This window comes from Siphateles boraxobius, unplaced genomic scaffold (assembly GCF_051911475.1).
Source record: "Siphateles boraxobius isolate OS27281-9 unplaced genomic scaffold, OSU_SipBor_1 5, whole genome shotgun sequence".
Taxonomy (NCBI): Eukaryota; Metazoa; Chordata; class Actinopteri; order Cypriniformes; family Leuciscidae; genus Siphateles; species Siphateles boraxobius.
In genome coordinates this window covers 17935791-17959930 of record NW_027509141.1, presented here as the reverse complement: position 1 = coordinate 17959930, position 24140 = coordinate 17935791, and the positions used below count along the sequence as shown (strand labels likewise).

General features: G+C 36.9%; 1 protein-coding gene across 10 annotated transcripts in view; it reads right to left on the bottom strand.

Moving 5' to 3' along the window:
* The window catches only part of nlgn1 (neuroligin 1), a 335026-nt gene that overhangs the window by 160915 nt on the left and 149971 nt on the right, over positions 1–24140 (bottom strand). For 6 of the 10 annotated variants that reach the window (XM_077203052.1, XM_077203056.1, XM_077203057.1 and 3 more), the window contains 2 exons: positions 7974–8033; positions 2843–2995 (listed from right to left, as the gene is read on the bottom strand). In XM_077203052.1, coding sequence (XP_077059167.1) covers positions 2843–2995; positions 7974–8033 — 213 coding nt within the window. The remainder of the gene's footprint in view (positions 1–2842; positions 2996–7973; positions 8034–24140) is intronic. The other 4 variants (XM_077203060.1, XM_077203058.1, XM_077203059.1 and 1 more) reach the window with 1 other exon arrangement.

Sequence of the window (24140 nt, the reverse complement as noted above, 5' to 3'; positions counted from 1 at the left end):
GTTTCAAAACTGTAGGAATTTGTTTCTTCTGCTCAACACAAAAGAAGATTATTTGAAAATCGGTAACCTAACAGTTGATGTACCTCATTGACTTCCTAAGTATTTTTTTGTTTCCTACTATGGAAGTCAATGGGGTCCATCAACTGTCTGGTTACCGACATTCTTCAAAATATCTTCTTTTGTGTTCAGCAGAAGAAAGAAATTCATACAGGTTTGAAACAACTTGAGGGTGAGTAAATGATGACAGAATTTTGAAGTGAACTATTCCTTTAACTGAAAACATGAATATATGTTATATTGCTGCCATAAGGACATTTTATTTGATACACTCATCTTTGGCTAGTTACAGAATACTTCCTAAATTGTAACTATGAAGTATTATACAGAATATTGTAATTGAATTTAATTGAACTTATCGTTGCTCAGAAAAAAATCATATTTCACTCTAAATATGGCTAAATTTCGCTAATGAAACCGCACATTAACTCTGGAGCAAGTAATATTTTCCTTATAGGTATGGCGCTATTTTAGGTTAAGGATAGTTGCTAAAGAGGATTGGGTCACCAGCACTACCAAAAAAATAAATAAAAAATATGATGGTGGCACTCAGGCCCTTATGCCAGCTGATTAGCTGTCGGAGAGCAGTTTTATTCAGAGGGGCATGACGAGAGCGCCTCGCTCCATAAATCTACAACAGTTCTGATAATGACACTCAGACTGTGTGCAGTTCTATAATCCATTAGGCCCTCTCACCATTACAGCACCTTTCCCAGGGGCCGCTCCGGAGCTTAGCCGAACCCCAGACAACCATGAGAAAAACATTGCAACAATAAATTAAGGGTTGTGGCATGCGGGCACATGCTTAAACCCCTTAATGGATCTGTGCGCCTCAGCTTGGAAAAAATAGCCAATAATCAGCAGTGGATTTGTTATAAAAAGCTAAGGGCGACTGAGGGAAGATGGCTGCGAACTGAATCATTAAGGGAGAAAGATCACACTGAGCCTCATTTACCAACGGAGAGATATGCTGTGAAGATTCTGATGCAAATAACTGATGCTAATTTCAGAATCCATGCATTCATTCTTGAATATTATTATGAACCGGAGACAGATGCCTCATGCCACCAAGCATATTAGCATCTCCCAGCACCCTAATACTGGTCAAAATGGTGACTTAAGGCCAGTTCACACCAAGAACTACAAAGATAACTATATTAGCAGCCACACTAGCTGACGATATAGTTATGTTTCTAAGTGCGTGCTTGTCCGCCGCTTTAAATGCTCAAGCTTATTAGGATGGATTCTGATTGGCTGTCAATTTTTTTATCATTCATCAGCTGTATAAAATCATTCTGAAAGTGATTCCAACTATATCGTTTCTCTGTGGCGTTATCGTTATAGCTGTGGTGTTAACTCTGCTATTCTTTAATATTGAGAAAGATTTTTAGAACTATATCTTTATCTTTATATTTATAGTTATCATCCTTGGTGTGAACGGGCCTTTATACTGTACAGATGTGAACAACTTAATTAAACTGGCAATAAAAACCCTTTGTAAGACTGGCAGCAGCTGCTAAAGTGTCTTTAACAAGTCTATCTGAACAAACGCCCCACACATTAATCAGTACATGAGTTGTAGTGACCTATGACTCTTATTCAATTGACAAGTCATCACTTTGAGAGACATCCATTGCACAACGTGCTATTACCATTGAAGATCAAACTGACCCTGCATCACAATTTACACATTTTCCTCCAAGAACCGGAGGGTTAAACATGCACTATTTTCATATTTCGGATGTTATGAAGTTGATTAGACTGAAAACTGTTGCTAAGTTGCAGTCAAATGACCCTTAAAAGCACAGATGGGTGTTAAGATGATCAGTGTCATGTGTTTATAGAAGTTATTTGCTACCATCATAGATTAGAAAAGCATGTTTGCAAAAGCAACAAAGGTTTTTGTGGATTTGTTCTAGTCATTGTACATTCACTCTGGAGACAGATGCATTTCTGCATAAGATTTTAAGCACAGTGAAATCAAACAGCCATCGTTTGAGTTAATCTATGAGCTTCCATCATTTTAATCTGAAATAATAACCGTCAATTAATGAAGACACTGACGGATCTGTCATGAACACGATACATTTGCATAATAACATCGCAGACAAATACTGATGAAGCAATCTGAGAAAGGCAGCGGCAGCAAAAGATCCTTCAAAGTATTTCTATGCTAAAGTGCATTTTTACGTAACTAAAATAACACTTAACTTTCCTTAATAATCATTGCTTTATATCTAGACAACTGGAATATGGAAAGCTCGTTCTTGAAGAAACTCTTCAAAGCTTATTAATGAATCCAGCACCATTTGCTCGAGGCAATCTCAATCATTAAATAAAAAATACACAATGTTATCTCCCTCCTCAAATCTGTTTCATTGAAAAATGATAACTGACATAGGGAGAGGCATAGCAATGGGGAAAGAGACAGAGAGAGAGACACATACAGGCTAGAGTTTTTGTATTGCAATTGAAACTGGAAGGTCATAAAGCTTTGATAGTTCCAGTATTTACTATCACCTTAAATCATGTACAACTACAGCAAACTTTTCTATAATAAGTTTTCATGCATACCGCTGTGGAGAGCATTGCCACTTCACCCGTTTTATGCTTATGAGCTTGAGGCTATTCACAAGCAACTAAATCATCTTTCATTGGAGGAAAATTGTACCTCTGTGGAGAGAAACAAAGCTAGAACAAGCCATTGCGAGGATATTGTATGGGACACTGACCGGGAAACCTTGACGCATGATGGGTAAAGTTAAGCAAAAATTTAATTGCTTACCAAGCACACCAAGCCGATAGTTTACTGTTATGACGATGACGTTGCCGTAACTGGCCAAGATGCTTCCATCGAACATATTTCCCGTTCCTTCCATGTATGATCCTCCGTGAATGAAAACCATCACCGGTTTGGGGCTCCCACTTTCACGAATGTCTGGAAAAAGGAGGATAGAAACGATTAAATGACAAATTACTCTAGACAGCTGGAAATGCATACAGAGCTGAGGGCTCCCATTTTGCTCAAATTGGCTTTATTTTTTAAACTTGATTTTAGAAATTTCCTAGGCAATATGAATGTCATGTTCCTGGTGATAGAAAAATGCACATAACTTTTTTTTATGATTGCCTTTTTTGTTTTGTTTTTCTTGAAGGGCCTGGCAGCAATAAAGAGCGGAAATTAAAATGGGCATTTTAATTTTTGAAGTAATCCTTTGAATTAACTAAAGTATCGAAACAAAACTAAGAAACAAGGTGGGCAAACTTAAAGTAAGGGGACCTTGTCCGCACTCTCCGAATAGGATCCGCCTGCGTTTCACCTCATCTTCTCAGATCCCATTTTTCTTTTACCAATGGAAATTTCACGGTTTTTAAATTTCCATACATGGCTTAGGCAAAGTAATCCACTTTGGGCAAATGGTCTCTGTCCGAGAGGGAGGTATTTTCAAAACACAAATGCGATGCAGATGATAACTTTCGTCTTGCTTGAGGGAGAGTGCCATTTCATCATGGTTGCAAAGCCTTCACATAAATCTCGGTTATTTTATTGGGCATGCAGGGACCTGCTTCCGGGAGGTCTCGTAACAAGCGAAAAAAGCAAATGAAAAAAGCAATCATTTTCCAAAACAATTTTCTTAAGGCCCCTAAACAAGACCACCTCTTGCCAAATGTGCACACAATAGTTATTTTGTATCAGTCAACGCAATTTCTCATTTCTCTTCTTATCTCAGTTAACTCACTCTTGGCATTTCTCGTTTCCTCCTGTAAAATGCTCAAAGTGACATGTTTTTATCTGTATCAGGTGATTCTCATCTAGTCTCATTGTTGCCTTCTCTTCTCATCTCACCACTTCCATTTCTTCTTTTTTTTTCTCTTGCAAAATGCTTAGAACAAAACACACAATAAGTTTGTCTCTTTGTTGTCTCGTCTTGTCTCAACTCATCCAATCTCATTTTGTCTCAAATCATTTCTTGTCTTGCCTCTTTTCGTCTCATCTTGTCTTCTTTCATGTCCTCTCACCTCATCCTGTCCAATCAATTTTGTTCTTCTCTTTCCAAAGTGATTCTCACCTCTCCCTTTCCTGTCCCATCCCACTTTTGTGCCTTGTGAAAAGTAGGATTTGCACAAAATCGTTCTTTTTTTAGGCAATGTAATGTCTCATATTGTCTCATCATGTCCCTTCCTGCCCGTCTCGTCTCTTCTTCCCAAATGCTCAAAGAATAGTGTTCTTCTTATTCAGGTGACCAAATGTCTTTCTCATCTCTTTCCTTTTCTCGTTCCATCTCCTCGCTTCTCGTCTCCCCTTCCCATTTCTTCTCATTTTAATCAAAGATGTAAAGTCTCATCTAAGCTAAAAGTGAGATTTGCTCACAACAGTTTTTTTCTTGTCTTGTCTCACTGGGTTCCTTAATGTAGCATCTCTTCTGTAATCATCAGATGTCAGATTTGGACTCAATGGTTCTTCTTTATCAGACCATATAATGTCTCTTCTCTTTTCTCATCATATCTTGTCTTACCACTTCCTGTTACGTCTTTTCTCTTCCTGCCAGTGTTGTGACTGTGTATGAATTGAGTGCTTTGTTAAGCTGTGTTCATTCAAAAAAAAAAAACTCTTAAGATTTTATTTAAATTAAGCATTAACTAGGTTTTAATATCTTATACTCATTTTAATAATGAACTGAATGAGCCATAAGCCACGGAAGATCGTAAACTAACCCAGTGAGTCTATCAGTGTCCAGCAGGAGGGAAAGACAGGAAGTGATTCCTCAGAGAAATGAATACTCCATTGATCCCAGTCTTCATTCAGACTGAAATACTCTTCATCCACAGGCCAGAGTTCACATGTGTATGCGCACACCGGTTCTTTTGTATTATTCCTCAGTCTTTTATAATGTCATATGTCAAATGTCAACAATAAGTGCAGTGTACCGTGGCTTTTCTCCAAAACATCACTCCTAAACGATAACATGAACAGAGTTTTTTCTGTCACTGTTGAAATGTGATCAACTATGTTGACTTGCATACACTAAGCTATGTATTTTTTTTGTCCATACAATGAAAGTCAATGGGGTCCTATTATGTTTTGAACCGCAATGACCTCCATTTAATGGACAAAATTGTTCAAATTATGTAATTATGTGTTTCACAGAAAAGAGAGTTTGGAATGACAATTTTTGTGAAACTAAGAGCTGGTTACTTAAAATTTAAGGTGAGCTGTGTAAAGACGTTTCATTTTGTAAATCCTATTTCTTTGGATTTTCGATCTGGCACAATCGAAGACCACATACTTGCATTGTCTCTTGGGCCTTCTGCTACCGATTGCTTGGAAAAAGTCAATAAACGTTCTACACTTCATACTAAAGCACCAGATTAATGAATATGTCAAAAGTGGCTATTGATTTTGGTGATAGTTTGCTTTAGTAAATCTCTAGCAAATAGTCATATCTGGAGAATCCCTTGGCATTTGAAGTTGTTATATATGATTGATGATCCTAGGATATGGCCTGTATGCAGCTTTTATATCAAAAACAAAAATGTAAACTAATTAGAATGGATATTAATATCTGTGAGTGGGCCACTGATGTGATCAAGCCAATTACTGGATCTATGAAATAAAATCAGACGAGCTGGTTGGCGAGAACTGTCGCCGATGCCACGGCAGCTGGTATAAGCAGTGTGCAGTAATAAGGTAGCGTTATGTCTACATAATTAATGTGCGCTCTGTGTCTCCTCTCAGCCCTATCAGCTACAGCTGTCTGAGAACCAAACGGCGGCCCTTTTCCACTTAGCAAAAAGCATGCGCAGATAGGCCTCAGGAATTTAAATAAACGTATTTACTTATATGTTTACCTTGTTTGGGTACATTTGAACATGAATTCACTCGTACATTCGATTGAAAACCACTACTGAGGCACATGATACAAACTGTGGTAATTTAAATCAAGCTCTTTCTAAGTAGGCTATGTCTAAAGATATTGTTTGTTTAACTTCTGTCTGATTCAGAGATCTTCAGAATCAGTTTGCTTTACCGTCACCTGATTTTCAAAAAGCTAAGAACTGTGATAACAGTTTACAATAACCTTGGAGTGTTCTGACACACTGCGTTTGTGTTTCTCTGTTTAAAGTCATTTTAGTGAATGTTTGAATTCTGTTAACAAGTAAAACATTAGTACTGTGGAGTAAATTACTGAAACTAGCGACGCCACTAACATTTAACTAGCGAAGCCACAGCTACAGCTAAATGTTTCATGTTAGCATGATGGTAGTCCAAGATTTGAAGTATTTTAGTAAACAAGCTAGCACAAGCTAAAACACAACAAAAACAAAAGATTTAGCACAGCAAAATGCTAAATCATTAACGTAACAACCAAATACATTCTTCTAAACTGTTCTGTCACATATTTAGCATTCAAAAGCGATTTATTGATTTAGGTCTTATTTATAGCTAACTATTCAGTTAGCGAGTTTAGCTGTGGTTCATGACTGTTTTATATACTGTAAATTATAGTTTGTTTTGTTTAGAGTAGATCAATTATCTATTTAATTGCAATAGTGGATTCATTCATACTTTTTAGTAGTAGCTAACTATATTGAGTAACTAACAAGATAAGGCTTCAAAACAGATTGATGTAACTGTACGTACAGCAAAAAAGGTTCAGGCTGAAAGTGTGCCACATTACGAGTTTGAGCAGATCCTCGAATAGAAGAATTGGAAGCTTTCCACGTGCACACACTGTTGTTACCATCAAAAGAACTGTCGATCACTGGAGACGTCTTAATAGATTCACAGTTGTTGCAGTCTTTGGGAAGCTCTTGGTTTTGAGAGGACTTTTCCATTGTAGCTTGATGTACGGCATTCTGCAATAAGAAGAGACACCTGATGGTTGGCTGTGAGTGTCCTGAGAGAAATTCAAACCAGGCCTCTGAAGACACCAAGTCCAAGTCTGATGTCAGCGATGAGTGTTTCCCCAGTATATCGTCGGGCATGCTTAAGAGGATTATTCGGTCGGTTTTCAAGAGAGTTCATGTGAGATACTCTGCGGGATCCTCACTGTATATTTGTGTTGCTGTAATCTTTTGATGTGCAGATCAAAGCGAGCAGACTCTTTCCTAGTTTTAGCCTGCTCTAATTGGTTCTTATTTCATTTGATTATACAGGAGACCGTCTTCACTGTGCTTCAGTTCTGACAAGAACACAAAATGCTTTTATCACATACAGTCACACTCAGGGATTATTATCATTAGATTTTGTACCTCTTTTACAGTCTAAAGCCCAGGCATTTAATCAATGTGTTAATTTGTTGTGCATCTGTATAGATTTTTGCACGTCCACTAAACATCGGACAATTAAAAGTCGTCTGAACGGCTGGACAGTAATGACTATTGATGCACAGTCTGATGGAAATGCAGACATGGCGGTTTGGATTCCAGGAACATACAATGTTGCATAGGAAATTTTTGCAGGGGTCTTCCGGTTAAATTTCGGAAGATTACCAATCGGGGATTTTTATTTTTTATTTTTTTTAACCAGGGGATTACCTCAGAATGTTTTTTTAAGGCAGAAGGGTTGAAAAATCATGCACAAAAAGTGTTAAGAATTAATATTAGGATTATTAGGTTTTTTTTTTGTTTGCTTGTTTCTGGTTTGTTTAGGTGAGATGCAACATATAAAATTAAAAGGAAATGATAATAAAAAATATTCAAGCAAGAGCCTATGAAGGGTTATTTACAATTATGTGTATCTGGAATGACGGGAGACAGGTCACATCAAGCAAAAACGACAAAACACATCCAGCAAAAAACGAGCAAGAAAAAAATCTCCACTCTCAAAAAAGGACAAGAAATTTAAGAAAAACAAAGAAGAAAAAACCGGAGGGTTCCTTGTCATGCATATCAGTTTGGCATCAAAAAAATACCTTCATCCTCAGCACCGTCATTATCAGCTAAATCATCATTCTGTTTCTTTGAAAGAGGACCTAGGATCAAGAATGGAAAAGATGGAGCAGAGAGAAAATACAAGAGCAAACAAGCCTTCAAAAAGTGCTTCAAAGACACAAAGAACTCGCATTGAAATCCTTGGTTTTAAAAACGATACCGTATTTAACCCAAAAAAATTCAGAAGGGAAGATATAAGCTAAAACTGAAATGAAATAAACATTTGAACTACAAAGGTGTAAGATAGAAAAGAAGGTCTGGGCCTTACTTATTTATGTAACAATTCAAAATAAGATATGTATTTCAAGTTAAAAATATATCTTGCCTACTTATCAAGGGGGGAAGTGTTGTTTTTAACATGGTTAACTCAATGCTGGTTTTTGACAGTCAAAAATGTTTAAACATGTTTCCCTATTTTTTGCATGGACATAATACACAGAATTTTCCAAACACATTCAACAGCCGATGCACTGCGTTGTTATTTTACACCAGATGTGATCTGCGGGTCATTATACAGATCATAATTAAGTATTTACATACTTAATTGATTCTTAAAGGCATATATCTAATTGTGAAATTACTGTACCATTTTTGCAAGTACCATAAGAAAAAAATAATTAATTAATTAATTAAAGAGCATCATATCCAGGAACGGGTTAGATATTTACATGCACTTTTTGCTTTTTTATCAGCAAAATAACACAGAGTAGCACAGCAGAAATAAACAGCGCAAAAATAACAACGCAAGTCAGAGGCCGGTGAAGATAAATACTGTTTTCTGGCTTATTGTTTTCAGTAATATTGTTTCAGACAATGCTGGAAACACTCACACTCACAGACGTACAACAAACACGGATGAACTTGTGCATGCAGGAAGCGCATTTAAAATAAGCCAGCACCGAGCCAAAGGTTTCAGTGCTCATGCAGGGGTGTGTGTGTGTGTGTGTTTGTGTGCGTGTGTGTGCGTGTGCGTGTGTGTGTGTGTGTGTCTGTGTGTGTGTCTGTGTGTGTGTGTGTGTGTCTGTGTGTGTGTGTCTGTGTGTGTGTGTGTGTGTGTGTGTGTGTGTGTGTCTGTGTGTGTGTGTGTGTGTGTGTGTGTGTGTGTGTGTGTGTGTGTGTGTGTGTGTGTGTGTGTGTGTGTGTGTGTGTGTGTGTGTGTGTGTGTGTGTGTGTGTGTGTGTGTGTGTGTGTGTGTGTGTGTGTGTGTGTGTGTGTGTGTGTGTGTGTGTGTGTGTGTGTGTGTGTGTGTGAGAGAGAGAGAGAGGTAGGAGGATTGGGGGATGAAGCATTTCTCTCAGCCAAAAGTCAATCTGTCCATTTAATCAGACAGCTGGGGCCAAAACTCATGACCCACACATTCTAATGGACCACACAGGGGAAGGGAGAGGGCCGTGCGCTGCATTGCGTCCATTTTATTTTGGTGAATCACTATGTTTTCTGGTCTGGGCTACGACCTTTGTAACTCCAGATATGGGTTGAAAAAGACAGCTGCTGTTTTGAATAAAAAGTTTGTTATTATTTGGGACACTTCCACTCAGATTGTCTCTGGAAAAAAAGAAACACTGTGAATTTGCATACAAAAACTGTAGCTAAACACAAGAGGTAAATGTTCAGTTCAACAAATCGGGTCATTTGATGTCCTGTGTCACGTGAAAAAGAAAAAAAAAATGAATGGAGAAGGTGGTGAGACAAGGTGAAACATTTGATTATGTAAAAAAAAAAAAAAAAACGATACCATCATAAGTGATTACTGAATTTTTTTTGCATTCAAACAAAACATTGTGGCAAATTCAGTGAAAATTGAAGGTAAATATCAGGTTGGGGCATGTTGTCACATGTTTTTAATATTTAATATTTTTCTAAAAATTATTAATTGGAATATTTGTTGGACAAATAAAAAAGTTTTTATTAGGGCTGGGAAAAGATTAATCGCGATTAATCGCATCCAAAATAAAAGTTTGTGTTTACATAATATATGTGTGGGCACTGTGTATAATTATTTTGTATATATAAATACACACACATGCATGTATAAATATAAGAATTTTTTTTTATTTATATATAAAATATTTATATTTATATATAATATAAATTATAAATAAATGTATACAGTGTATACATGCAAATATTTATTAAATATATACATGCATGTGTGTGTATTTATATATATACAAAATAATTATACACAGTGCACACACATATATTATGTAAACACAAACTTTTATTTTGGATGCGATTAATTGCGAATAATCTTTTCCCAGCCCTAGTTTTTATACTTTTATGTATTACTTTTACCATGTTTGCTGTATCACTAACTTGTTTTAATGGCCATTTAAAGGCAGATTCAACTACCCCATGTGTCCATATATGTTACAATATGCAATAAATGTAACCTTCAGAAGTAGATTCAATAATAATAACAACACTAACAATTAATTTAAGGTTAAACTGAATGCATATTGTAATATATGTATTATTATTACTTTCACTGAAGTTGACCCAGAGGCATACATTTCTTAGAATTAAATATAAAATACACTTCAAGTTAGGAAAAGCATCATTGGTGACTATGAAGTAATTTTAAGTGATTTTATCACCATAAGCAACCCTGCAAAGAAAAAGAAAATGGACTAAATCATAATCCGACAACACAACTAGCACAAATAAGCTCACACAATAACACCAACTATAATGAAAATGACCTCAATATCCCTGTCTTGCAGCTTCACAGTTCTGCAGCGTATTACAGAGAACGATTTTTATCAGTAGATAATTGCTTTCAGAGCAGTCTTCATTATATAGGGTGGAGAATTCGAGTGCCGCCCAGACTCTAGCTGACATGAGGACCAGGGGTGAATGGAGCAAGCAGACAGGCAAAGGCAGAGATCAGGCCTGACCGAGGCCTGGCTTAGAGTTAATCTTGCCATCAGTACAAAACATGTTTGCGAAGACTGACTTTCTCTAAATCTCAAAAACCTACTATGGAAACTTAGTGTTTACATCCGATTGGCAAAGGCTGTCAAAATGAGACTCCACAGAAGAATGTCGACAATAAAATGCCTTTCATTTACTGGATGTACATTTCCTAAAGGAAATACTAGTACTCTAAAAGGGATCGCTCAGCCAAAAATGAACATTTTGTTTTCACTTACTCACCCTCAAGTTGTTCCAAACCTGCATGAATTTCTTCCTTCTGTTGAGAACAAAAGAAGATATTTTAAAGAATATGGGTAGCCAGTACCAGTTGACTTCTATAGTGTGGGAAAACAAAATACTATGGAAGTATAGGGCCCATCAACTTTTTGGTTACTGACGTTCTTCAAAATATCGTCTTTAGTTTTCAGTAGAAGAAAGAAACTTGTGCAGGTTTGGAACAATGATGAGGGTGAGTAAATGATGACAGAATTTTCATTTGTGGGTGAACTATTCCAAAAACAAACACTTGTAAGCAAAGGTTTTGGTTATTCATAAAGTTGAATTTGTACATTATATTTGGGTCAAATTAATATAAGGGAAGGAGAAGGCAGTGTGCTCACTATGTTTTCTGGTCTGGGCCACGACCTTTGTAACTTCAGAAATTAGTTGAAAATGACAGCTTCTGTTTTGAATAAAAAGCATTATTAATATGTTGGGCTCTTCACTCTGATTTTCTTTGGGGGAAAGAAAACTGTATTTGCATACAAAAACAGTGGCTAAACACAAATATAAATATTTAGTCCGATGAATCAGGTCATTCGACCTCCCGTGTTACACTAATAAAAAAGCTACTTAGTGAACCTAGTGTTTCCATTAGACAGCTAAAAGCTGTCAAAATAAGACTCCACAGAATAACACCAACTATAAAATGCCTTTCATTTACTACATTTACCTTTCTTGAAAGAAAATTTTAGTAGTCTTAAGGGAACAGACTTTTCCCTTAAAAAACTTTTGGCTTTAGTTCTTCATAAAAATGGAATCTGCACGTTAAAGGTTGTATCAGTGATTTCAGGCCCAAAAATAAATGTCTAATCTTTCCTAACGATCCGCTAGCTGCCCGCCCCATAAGCATGCCGTCCAAAAACCGCGTCTCTGTAGGCAGCGTAGGCTCTGAGATCTGCACAAAAACAAATGGGTACAACCACCACTCAAAACCAAAATAAAGTGTTCTAACCAATCACTGACAGGGGCGGGTGTTGTGAGGTTTTGCGCTCGTGCACGGCTGGAAGCGAAATCGGAGCAACACCCGGCCCTCTCAGTGATTGGTTGGAACACTGTTTATTTTGGTTTTGAGTGGTGGTTGTACCCATTTGTTTTTGTGTGCAGATCTCAGAGCCTAGTCTGCCTACAGAGACGCGGTTTTTGGACGGCATGCTTATGGGGCGGGCAGCTAGCGGATCGTTAGGAAAGATTAGACATTTATTTTTGGGCCAGAAATCACTGATACAACCTTTAAGTGTTTTGTGCCAAATTCATTTCCGAAGTTTAATACTTCAGGTTAGTGGATTGTTAAACGAATACCAATAAAGCGGCATTCCCCGATCTGCATTTATGTTTCCGGACTGAATGTTTAAAAGCAAAGTTTTCTGCAAAATGGTTTCTAGTTTTTTTTTTTAAACGCAATCAACTCGCCATGTAAAAGCCCTTCTCGTTCTGTAATGATAGGATGACTGTATTTATATCTCATCAACTCGATCCATTATGAGCCAAAGCTTTTATTTAAACCGCATCGTGTCTCGATTCTCGTGAAGCCTGGAAATGTTTCGAGGCATTTATTCCCTTCACCAGCTTGTCACTTCATCCCTGAGAGGGGTTACGGCCCTGGCTGGAACCCTCGGTGTGACCTCTACAGCTGGGTTCACCTCAGTCTCTTTCTTTCTCTTTTTTCTTTCTCTTTCCACCAGGTTCCAATCTGTTGATCAAAGGCATCAGGGTTCGCTGCAAATCCACTGTGTGACCACAGCTACTGCAAACCGATGGTGTGTCCAGAAGGAAGCGAAACGCACACAAACAGACTCCACAATCATGCGCTCTTTCCCTGTCATAACACGCTAGATTGATTTATCATCGTTCAACTGGCACTGACTCACAAGCTCTGCCTACAAAAGCATTTCCATATCCGTCCTTACGCCCGCATCGATTGCTATTCACCTCTGACTGATAAACTGCTACTTCATGCCCGGCCACTCTTTAATGCAGTGCTCCGGTAGGATACACCCGACCGCCGGGACTCCGGGATGCTGACTGAGTAATCGATGCTCAGAGGTGGACTGAGTTGAGATTGAGCCCATTGACATCTGCATGCATTTGGAGCCATATGGAGTCACTTGTATTTGACGAGACCGTCTCAATGTCGATTCCAGTGTAAATGTTACTGAAGAGGATGGCTTAAAAGTGTATTAGTATCATGAGCCTTGACTGCGCCCTGCATGGCAGAATGCATTAAGCACTGATGAGTATAATCACACACTCAGTTGAGATCTTAGTATGATGTATGTATGCTTTGCTGGGAACACATTTAAATCGATGAGCCTGGGTAGTTTACTCAATGAAGGGCCTGGGAAAGACAAGGTTTTTTTTTTCCCCTCCCTGAATAAATAACAAAAAAATACATAATGACAATCCTTTTTTTTACGTTCAAGTAGAGGTAAATCTCACAAAAACGTCACTATATAAATCAAAAGGATTTTTTTTTAACATGAATTAAAGCCTGCTTTTAGGATGTTTATGACTATTAAACACATTTCAGCACTGAATTCTCAATAAATTCTCTGAAATATTATTTAAAATTATTTTAAAAATGTCTTTGTAATTCAATTTTTTTAAATGGTGATTACGATTAGATTCACAACGCAATTATTCATTTAATCAGCATTATTAATTTGATCAGCCTAAAATGAATACTAACATAATGAATAAATACTTTTACATAATGTTACATTACAATATTTTTCAATTATATTATTTAAGGATTATATTTTATTTACATTAATGAAAATAGGAAAATATGCTTGTCATGCAAAATATCAGGCTTAATTTTCTTCAAAGAGTCTAAATTGACTAATTTCTTAATGCACATTGAATGTTTTTGTTAATGATTAATGAATGCATGATATTTAAAAAAAATAATAATGGTATGAAGTATACTTTTGTGAGATTCACTCAGGACTGTGTGAAATGAAAATATATCCACAGAAAAGAAAAAAAAACTTAAAAACTAGAGTAAACAAACATATGCATGCTAGACAAGCTGCACTGTTTTGCTGTTCTTCCATGAGTTGTTCTTTCAATGTTTTTGAGGTTCTTGCTGTTGATGTTATGAAACACACAAGCTTGGATCTAGATTCTCTTTGTTTCTCATCTCTTTTACTACAGTACAGACAGAAGACCAGGCTGAGGACTCTCTCAAAGGAAAACATCCTCTAGCCACACTTGGGGATGTATACCAGGGCACAAAGTGATACGAGTGCTTTCCCCGATGCCTGCCTAGTACAAGGATTCTCACAAATCCCGGCAAAACAAGCCCCAGGCTTGAAAACATGCATCATGTAGCTAAAAGCTTTAGCTTTACCTTATACTTGAGAGAGAGAGAGAGAGAGAGAGAGAGAGAGAGAGAGAGAGAGAGAGTGTGTGTGTGTGTGTGTGTGTGTGTGTGTGTGTGTGTGTGTGTGTGTGTGTGTGTGTGTGTGTGTGTGTGTGTGTGTGTGTGTGTGTGTGTGTGTGTGTGTGTGTGTGTGTGTGTGTGAGAGAAAGATCAGTTGGTCAGAAGGTGTTAGACACTTTCGACTTATTAGGGAAGTTGTGGCTTTGTACCACAACTTTTTTTTTTTTCAGAGTAACTATTAGATTTATTACAAAGTATTATCTAACTTAAAATTATACTCAGCCTTTGCCACCTGTCACTTTGAATCCTAAATCTCTCTCTCTCTCTCTCTCTCTCTCTCTCTCTCTCTCTCTCTCTCTCTCTCTCTCTCTCTCTCTCTCTCTCTCTCTCTCTCTATATATATATATATATATATATATATATATACACACACAGTTGTGTTCAGAATTAATGGCACCCCTGGTAAATATTATCAAAAAAGGCTGTAAATAATGAATTGCATTGTTTATCCTTTTGATCTTTCATTCCAAAAATTTGCAAAAATCTAACCTTTCATTGAAGTAAAAAAAAGTGCAGGGGAAATCACATAAAATGTTTTTCTTCAAAACCCGTTGGCCACAAATATTGGCACCCTTTTATTAAATGCTTTTTGCAAACTCCTTTTTCCAAGATAACAGCTCTAAATGGTCTCCTATAATGCCTGATGAGTTTGGAGAACACCTGACAAGAGATCAGAGACCATTCCTCCGTACATAATCCCTCCTGCAAATTCCCAGATCCATGTTGGTGCTTCTTTTCAGTTCACTCCACTCATCAGGTCAGGGAACTGGGACGGTCATGGCAGAAGCTTCATTTTGTGCTCTGTAACACATTTTTGTGTTGATTTTGATGTTTGTTTTGGATCGTTGTCCTGATGGAAGATCAAATCACGACCCATTATAAGATTTCTAGCAGAGGCCGTAAGGCAGGGGTTCTCAAAGTTTTCATAGGTCAGGGCCAATTTAGTAACCCAACATTGAACTGAGGGCCGCCAAAGGGGCAGGGGGAGAAAAAGAAAAAAAAAACTGAAAAGAAAATCCCATTTGAAATAATTTTAATGACCAGATTGCATGTCTACAGTTTACATTTATTGCAATCAGGGCCGGCGCTTCGCACACGTACATCACGCACTGCGCGTAGGGCACCAAGTGCTTGGGGGGGCACCAAAAAATCTGGGTCGTGAAAAATCATCACAATAGGCTACTAGTATAAATAATAAAAAAAATGTCTAAAGCATGTTAATATACAAAAGCAATACAAAAGTAATATAGGCCTAGACCAAATTAGTCGAGAAAAAGGTGAATCTCCTGTGCCAGTCTTCCTCTGGTGCCCCCCTTCCCCACCTCCCAGTGGTCTGTTCATGCCTCAATCAATGTCAAATTTGGCAGACACCGACCTCTGACATGAACTCGAAAAGGCACGAAGAGTCGGGAGCGGAAAAAGGAAAAAGAACAGACAGCAGGATGATACTCGTGAGTCGCTTGCAGTTAAGACAATGTTTTAAATAAAAATGTTACTTTTGTAGCGTGGGCGCCCTTGCGTCGTGTATGGATGTCCAGGGTGTCCCGCTAGTAGTGCAAATGATCCGGGGCAGGCTTTTTTAGCCCTGCATGTTGAATATTTTATTTTAACGGGGGTCCGGGGGTTTCTCCCCCTGGACATTTTGAAACTTGGGCTGTTTAAGATGCAGTTAGTTTGTTTGAGAAGAAAAGGAAGACCGCTTAGATAAATTTTTTCGTTGTTGTTCTATGCGGATAATGCGGTCATTTTCAAGAGGTTCATAGGCCAAGGCCCAAGGGCGACATCTGTTGGTGAAACTGCAATTAGGAAAAAAAAAGACCCACAATCTCAGTGTTTGTATATTTTCATATTCACAGAGTTGTCAAATTATTAGGGCTGGGAAAAGATTAATCGCATCCAAAATAAAAGTTTGTGTTTACATGATATATGTGTGTGTACGGTGTATAATTATTTTGTATATATAAATACACACACATATGCATGTATATATTTAAGAAATATTTCCATGTATATACTGTATATATTTATATATAATTTATATTATAATTACATTTAAATATTTTATATATAAATAACAAATATTTCTTAAATACATACATGCAAATGTGTATTTATATATATATACAAGCATTTGTGCTTAGGGCACCCAAATGGCTAGCGCCAGCCCTGATTGCAATAAACACATTTTAATTCATAACTGAGGCAAAACCTGATAAGTTTTTTTTAACAGAATCTTTTAAAATAGAAGCTTACCAAACAAGTCATCATTATTCATATCTATCATTGCCTGTCAGTCGCGTTTCCATTATTGCAGATTTTCGCAAATGTTTTGCGCTATTATTATCTATCTTTTTTAACCCGTAACTGAAAAACGAAAAATTAACAGTTGTTGTCTTTTTAAAACGCAAAGTTGAACACCAACATTTTAATTTGAACTGGCAACACCAACTGCTGCGCAAAAAAGTAAATATCGACAGACTTTTTCAGATTTTTGTTTTAATTACTTTTTGCCCCTTTATTAAACATTTAAAATATGCACAAATTAATATGGAAAACATGTCGATTTTACTGGTTTTCTAAGGCCAAATTGGAACCTGGAATTTATATTTTTCCCACAGTGCTGAATGAGAAGAGCCTCATAGGCTATAGCCTGTGTCTCTGGAACCACAGCCCACAGAAAGGTGATTTATAGGTGAGTTATAGGCAAATGATAATAAATGTGTCTGAAAAAACAGCGAGGCATTTTAATTGTTTATTAGCCTAACTATTGTTTTCTAAGCGTCGGCTAAAAACATATCTCCATCTCCGCTGTTAAGCAGATGCGCATTTCAAGCTTTAGCCTACATAGGCTATATTTTGTTTCAGTTCTCGCGCTCCAGTTCACGGAGATCATGAAAGCGCGTAGGCTACTGATTGTTTTATTTTATATTATTTTATTTTACAAAAGCACAATGTTTTCTTGTTATTATGAGTTTACACAAATAAAAGTAGTTGTGAATAATGTATAATTTTCTGTATGACCAGAAATGATAGAGTAGCCTATTTTAAGTTGTCTCCACTGTTGATAGGAAAATGCAAGTGTTCGCGCCGGCGAAAAAATTGAAAGGTAATGGAAACGCGGCTATTAATAAGCTTGTCATTAAGTCACACTGAATATTGATTACTTGGTCAACATACCCTTTTAAATTGCAATGGGATTTGTGGTGCTTTTTTCGGCCGCTAAACACCACTAAACGGATAGATTAATTTTTTCAAAGCAATGTACAGTTTTAACAGTTTTACAGATGTTTTTCAGATGTTATTGCGGGCCGCCAGGAATGGGCCGCACTTTGAGAACCTATGCCGTAAGGTTTTGATTTTTTATCTGTTGGTATTTGCTAGAATCCATGATACCATGAATCTGAACAAGAAGTCCAGGACCTCCAGCAAAAAAATCAGCCCACAACAGTAAAGACCCAGTGTTATATTTAACCGTGGGTATGGGGTACTTTTTATCCCTGTTTGCAACAAACCCATCTGGTTCCTTTGCTGGCAAAAACCTCTATTTTTAAGTTTCATCTGACCAAAGAATCCGGTCCCTTTTGAAGATCCAGTCGTTTCAACTGAATACCCTGGAGTTTGTTTTTGGACGAGCTAGGAGGATTTTTCTTGAAACCCTCCTAAACAACATGTAGTGATGTTGTTGATTTGATTTTTGATTGTTTGATTTTTGTTTTATAGGCTTTCTAACCCCAAGACTTACTGTAAATAATCTCTGCAATTCTCCATCTGTGATCCCTGGAGAGTCTTTGGCCACTCAAACTCTCCTCCTCACCGTGCATTAAGACAATATAGACACAAGTCCTCTCTCTGGCAGATTCGTAACATCTTTAGTTGATTGGAACTTCTTAATTACCCCCTTCCCCTCCCCCTCATTCATTTTGAATGAAAGATCAAAAGGATAAACAATGCAGATTTATTTTTTTACAGCCATTTTTGATCATATTTACCAGGGGTGCCAATAATTCTGACCACAACTTTATTATTATACTTATAATATGAATTGAATTGAATTTTTATATTTTCTGTTTTTAATCATATTTTCAGTTTTTAGTTGTTGTGTTTGGTCATTTGTATTAGTATTTGTTTTGTATGTTTTGTTTATGTTTATAGTTTTAGTTTGAATAAATATTTTTTATTTACTATTTATTAAATTAAACTATAGTGTGTTAGTACTCAAGACCGGTTTCGAGACCTCATTTTTTGATGGTCTTGGTCTCGCATTTGTACTCGGTCTTCTCTCAGTCTCTGAATTTTGTCCCAAGACCGGTCAAGACCACAACTGTGGGGACATTACTAAATTGCCAGTGGACTGTCTGATTTATTTTTTAACATCATTCATGTGATTGGATGTAAAGCTTCCTGCTTTAAATGCAATCAATAACTAATTTCTAATGTAATTTATTTTGTTACGGTTGTGTCGGGTCAGAAATGTATGGGGGATTTTGAAAAATAATATCACCAAAATGTATATAAATGCCCGCAAAATTTGAGATATATTTTTTGAAAATAGTACTTGTGTGTTCTCTTGTTTTTTTTAATATTATAACATAATTAAGCATTAGTCTATCACAAAAGAAAAAGAGCCATTTTCACAAATATGAGTGTGATACAAACGTTCAATAAACAAAATGTTATATTTAAAACATGGATTTCAACATTATTTATACAGTTGTTATTGTAACAATTCAGATACAACTGTGCCACATCTGCAATGCAAAGACAAATCTTGTTTTGTTTTAATTTGATTGGTAACAGCTCTTTTTAGTGTAATATTTCTAATTGCTTTTATTGATTAAATAAAAGACATTTCTCAGGCAATAATTGTGGATATTGTAGATGAATTAGAGAGGAGTGCTGGTCTGGTCTTGCTCTTGACTCGGTCTCACCCTGCCTTGGTCTCAACACAACACTGGCCTTGTGATGAGCCCTATTGCTGATTTATAATATGTATAATATTACATTCATGCATATATATACACACACACACAAACACACACACACAGATACACATACATTTATATGTATGTATATATATATATATATATATATATATATATACACACACACACATATAGCAGTTTTGCTTTTTTTGTTCTTCGTAAATATATATGCATGAATGCAAATGTATACATAGCCTATTATAAATCAGCAATTTAAAAAAAAGTAATATTCAATATTGTTATTTAATCAATGTATATAGACAGAAACTTTAAAAAAAAAAAACATGGAAATCATAATTCTACTGGCCCAAATTATAGTAACAAGGTTGCTCCAATCTCGTACAAAACAAACAGAAAATCATGTAATAATTTGTTTGACTTCCTGAGGCTGACAATCATTGCCTTCAGAAATTAAAGCACTTCACTTCACTGACTATTTGTTGAAAAAAAAAGCTTCAGGAATTAGACCTAAAAAAGTTTCAAACCTTATTTTGTAGTGAAAAGTACTTATATAAACAAAAGTGAACAAACAAAGCGAATCTGCTAAATGCAATGATGTGTTTCTGCACTGTTTATCCACCCATCCACATACACTGACGGCTTATATTATTGCGTTAGCAGAAGCGAAGCGGGTTTCTCTGCGAGGGATTGTGCTGTTTTTCTAGCAGGCACTGTCAGGCATGCATGCGTCGACTTCCCATGTGGCGGCTGTGTCAAAGGAGCATCCACCCCAACCGCACAGCAACACTGTTCTACATGACAGCAGCATGTTGACAGTCTTTACACTTCCCCCCATTTTTCCCTGTTTCTTTCACACCGTTTTCTAATTCAGCCAAAAGACAAGGAAAAGCAGCATCAAAGTTCAATCCGTTGTCAAAATATAATTCCAACCTTCAATAACACCGCAACATGAATGATGCCTCCCCCTCCGAGACAATTAAATACATGGTGGGCGTATGACATTCCTTTACAAGAAGCCCTCGTGAACATTTGTTCCCTTCGACATGGCTGCCGTTGTGTGAAGAGTTGCCACTTGGTCACAATGAGCTGAAACTACTGACGGAAATTTCAATATCCAAGCCATGAGCGGGGGATGATTTTCTCCGAGAGCCCCCACTGAGAGCAGGGGGGAAAAATTGCAGGGACCAAAATGTCACTGCGGCCTCAGATTGTGAGGTGTTGCTCATTAGAGAGGCAGAGTGACAGGACTTAAACGCAGGTAACATTTGTGAGGAAAGATTTCATTAGGAGGTGTCAAAGTCGTAACAGTCGAGATGACAAAGCTCGTAATGAGCCGGCTACCCATCAGGGAGTAAAGAGGAGTCTACAGGACAGAACTTAGATGCAACTTCCCTTCGAGGAAATGTAATGTATGCTTGGCTTTAGCTGGGTATTTGTTAGATGAGTGTTGTTTATGTTAAATATACTAATCAAAATCCCCTTATAATATATATGCAAATATATTTAATCCTATGCCAATAAAGCCTTCTGCTGGGATGCTCAGGCAAACCTATTGCCAACAGGCATGAGGTATTTTTGTAGGCCAAAACCCAAAAACGAATTAGCATTTTAGCACTTGTAGTTCCATTGTCTGAAGTCAATGTTTGTTTTAAATAGGTTTTTAGTTAAATAGTCTACCTGAAATAAGGACTGTGGTCATTAAAGCTCAAGATATTTTCAAGATTTATTCTATGATATAAAGTGCACCAGTAATGTGATTTTTTTTAAAAGCTTTTGTTTGTCTTGAAAAATGAGTGACTAAACGGAACTTCAGAGGTTATCAGTATATTAAATGTCACCACATTAAACAGGTAACCTACTAAGGTAAACAAAATACAGGTAAATCTACTCATGCCGTAAAAAATATAGTATCAATAAGTTATGACAACATATGTTTTTACATTACTTTAACAAATATTTCAAGTCAGTTTAATGTAATTTTAATTTGAAATGACTTTTGATGAAAATTTGAAGTACAATCAAACTTTTTTTTTTTTTACAGTGCACTTGTCCACTTTCAAACCCAAACTGTCAGGTAAAATGTTTTAAACTTAAATCTGAAAGAGTTGTCGGAAGCTTAATGCTGGTTCCTTTGAAATCATGCGACCGTGGTGAAAAAACGTGGTTCGTTTATAGCCTACGTTTAGCTTTTTACTTCCGGTGATCGTTTTGCACATTTGTGAAGATTATCATGACGAACAAAGCGTGTAAGAATCATAATATTTTGTTGGACACAAATCTTATTTAGTGCAATAATAAAGAAGCCAATGGAAAAATCCTATTGGGTTTTTTGTTTGTCGAGGGAACCAGGTTGGTCAACATCTGTGATAGCCTACAAAAATGCTTCATCGCTATAGTGATCCATTGTGGCGGTATATCATGATGGTTAAAGATAGAGTCTGCTTGGGTGGCAGGTTCAAAACGGTAATTAGTGTGCCCTTGATTGTGGCATTTATCCCCAGGTTGCTCCGAAGGGATTGACCCTGTATAACATTACGGGTGCATCGCAGAGTTGGTAATGGCAGAGTTATGGTCCATTTGGTGATAAATATTTGCTCTGTTTCATATAAGTATTTTCAAGGACATGGCTGATCCAAACACTAGGCAGCATAATGGTGCCTCATAAGATGTTGTTGTCGAAATCTAAGGCATTTGCATTTGCCAATAAGGCAAACCCAGAATGAAACATTTATTACCAGAGTAATGTCGATTGTTAAAATATTCTGACTACTGAAACAAAGTTTCATCTGATGTAGTTACATCTAATGAGAAATGCACTGCTTTACCCAATTGTACATATATGTTTGTGTTTTGAGCCATTAACTTACTACTATGTGGTCTCTCTCAGGTGTCTCGTGTGCTGCTTGTGATTTGCCAATAATAAAGCTGCTACAAATTAAGAGAGATCCAAACCAGTCCATTGCGAGGTTCCATTTAAGTCCTGATGTCTTAGAAGGGGCATATAAGAGACAGTCAAACAGCTCACTATATATGTACTCTATTCTATTCTTTGTTCTTGAGAACTCTAGAGAGGAAGTGAAATGTCCTACATGCATATTACCATATGGATTTCTGGCTAATTTGAATCACGTATGTCAATCACTGTACATGAGGGTCGGATTATCGTTCATATATTGTGATTAAAAATCATGTATTGTGAAACAGTTCTCAATAAATGCTAATGAAAAAAACTGGAGCTGAAAAAAAAAATGAATTTACATGCCAAAGCCAATTTTACTTCCATTTGGTTATTGCAGAGTCTTAATTTTGGACCCTTTTTGTTTTGTAACAGACCCCTCATACCCAGGAGCCCATGGTGTTGAATCTGTAATGGGCGACTATAGCAAACTGTGGGGGTAGCAAACTCTTTCTGTTATATTTTTAATAACTGTTGATCACAATACCACATACATACCATAAATATAACATTATATTACTGTATATAACATATGATGTAAGTAATGAGTTTCACAAGCTTTAAACACCTTTAACGTAAAGGTGAATCGTATCAAAATTATTTTGCCCTGTACACTTGCACAATATTTAATTCTGTGCTTGATTTTCTCGATATAATTTCGATACACTATACTGCCCTGGGAGTTGCAGTGGCCACTAAGGCTATAAGCAGAAAGGATTGTCCATAGAATCTATTGAAAGCCAAAAGTTTCAAACATTGGACTATGTGTCTTTAAGACAAGAGAGGTGACTTCATGAGAACTAGCCTCTGGGTGACTGATGGATATACATTTTGAGAAAAAGGGGATAAAGTAATAAAATATAATCATACAGAATTAATTCATATCATCACAGGTCCAGCGAGTCAGAAAAAAGTGACCTAGAGTCAACAGGGAGAGAGGAGAGGGAGAAAAGGTGATACAATTTGATTAAGGGTATTCAGATGTACCCTTGACACGTGCCCCAGAGGATTGTGGGAGAATAAAGAAAGCTTGAAGGCATTTACTGAAGAGCTGAACGGCACTGCAGCTATTATTCATTCTATGAGCGCACAGAGAGAGAACACTAACACTGCCATATTCAAATTTTATATGAAACTCCTGTCACTGAGACGGTTTGAAGCAAGTTTTCCTCTAAAAAACAAATAAGCTGTTCCCTACAGTAAAATATCAGTGTAACAAAACCACTCTTACGCCAATAAATATAACAGAATCATTTATGACTGCATGGTCAAAGATCTCATCAGTGCTATATTACTGAATCAGATTTCAGTTGTCCTACTTCACCTGTTAATGGAAGATACTGCACAGTATGCAGACTTTTTATTTTACAAATGGCATAGACCTCTCTGGCAGTTATGCGATATAGCGGAATTAATTGCGTTCTTTTGCTGTCTGGATGTTAACAGCGGGATTCCTCCGGTGCATCATAGATGGTCATCTTCAGGTTTCACTTTCTTGCTTTCTTTCTTTGTCTCACACCTCATCAAGTCTCCTACTTTAGCTATCTTGCACTTTCTGTCTGGTAGGGGGCAAATGATTGCTGATTCGAAATAGTCTATGCTGCAAAAG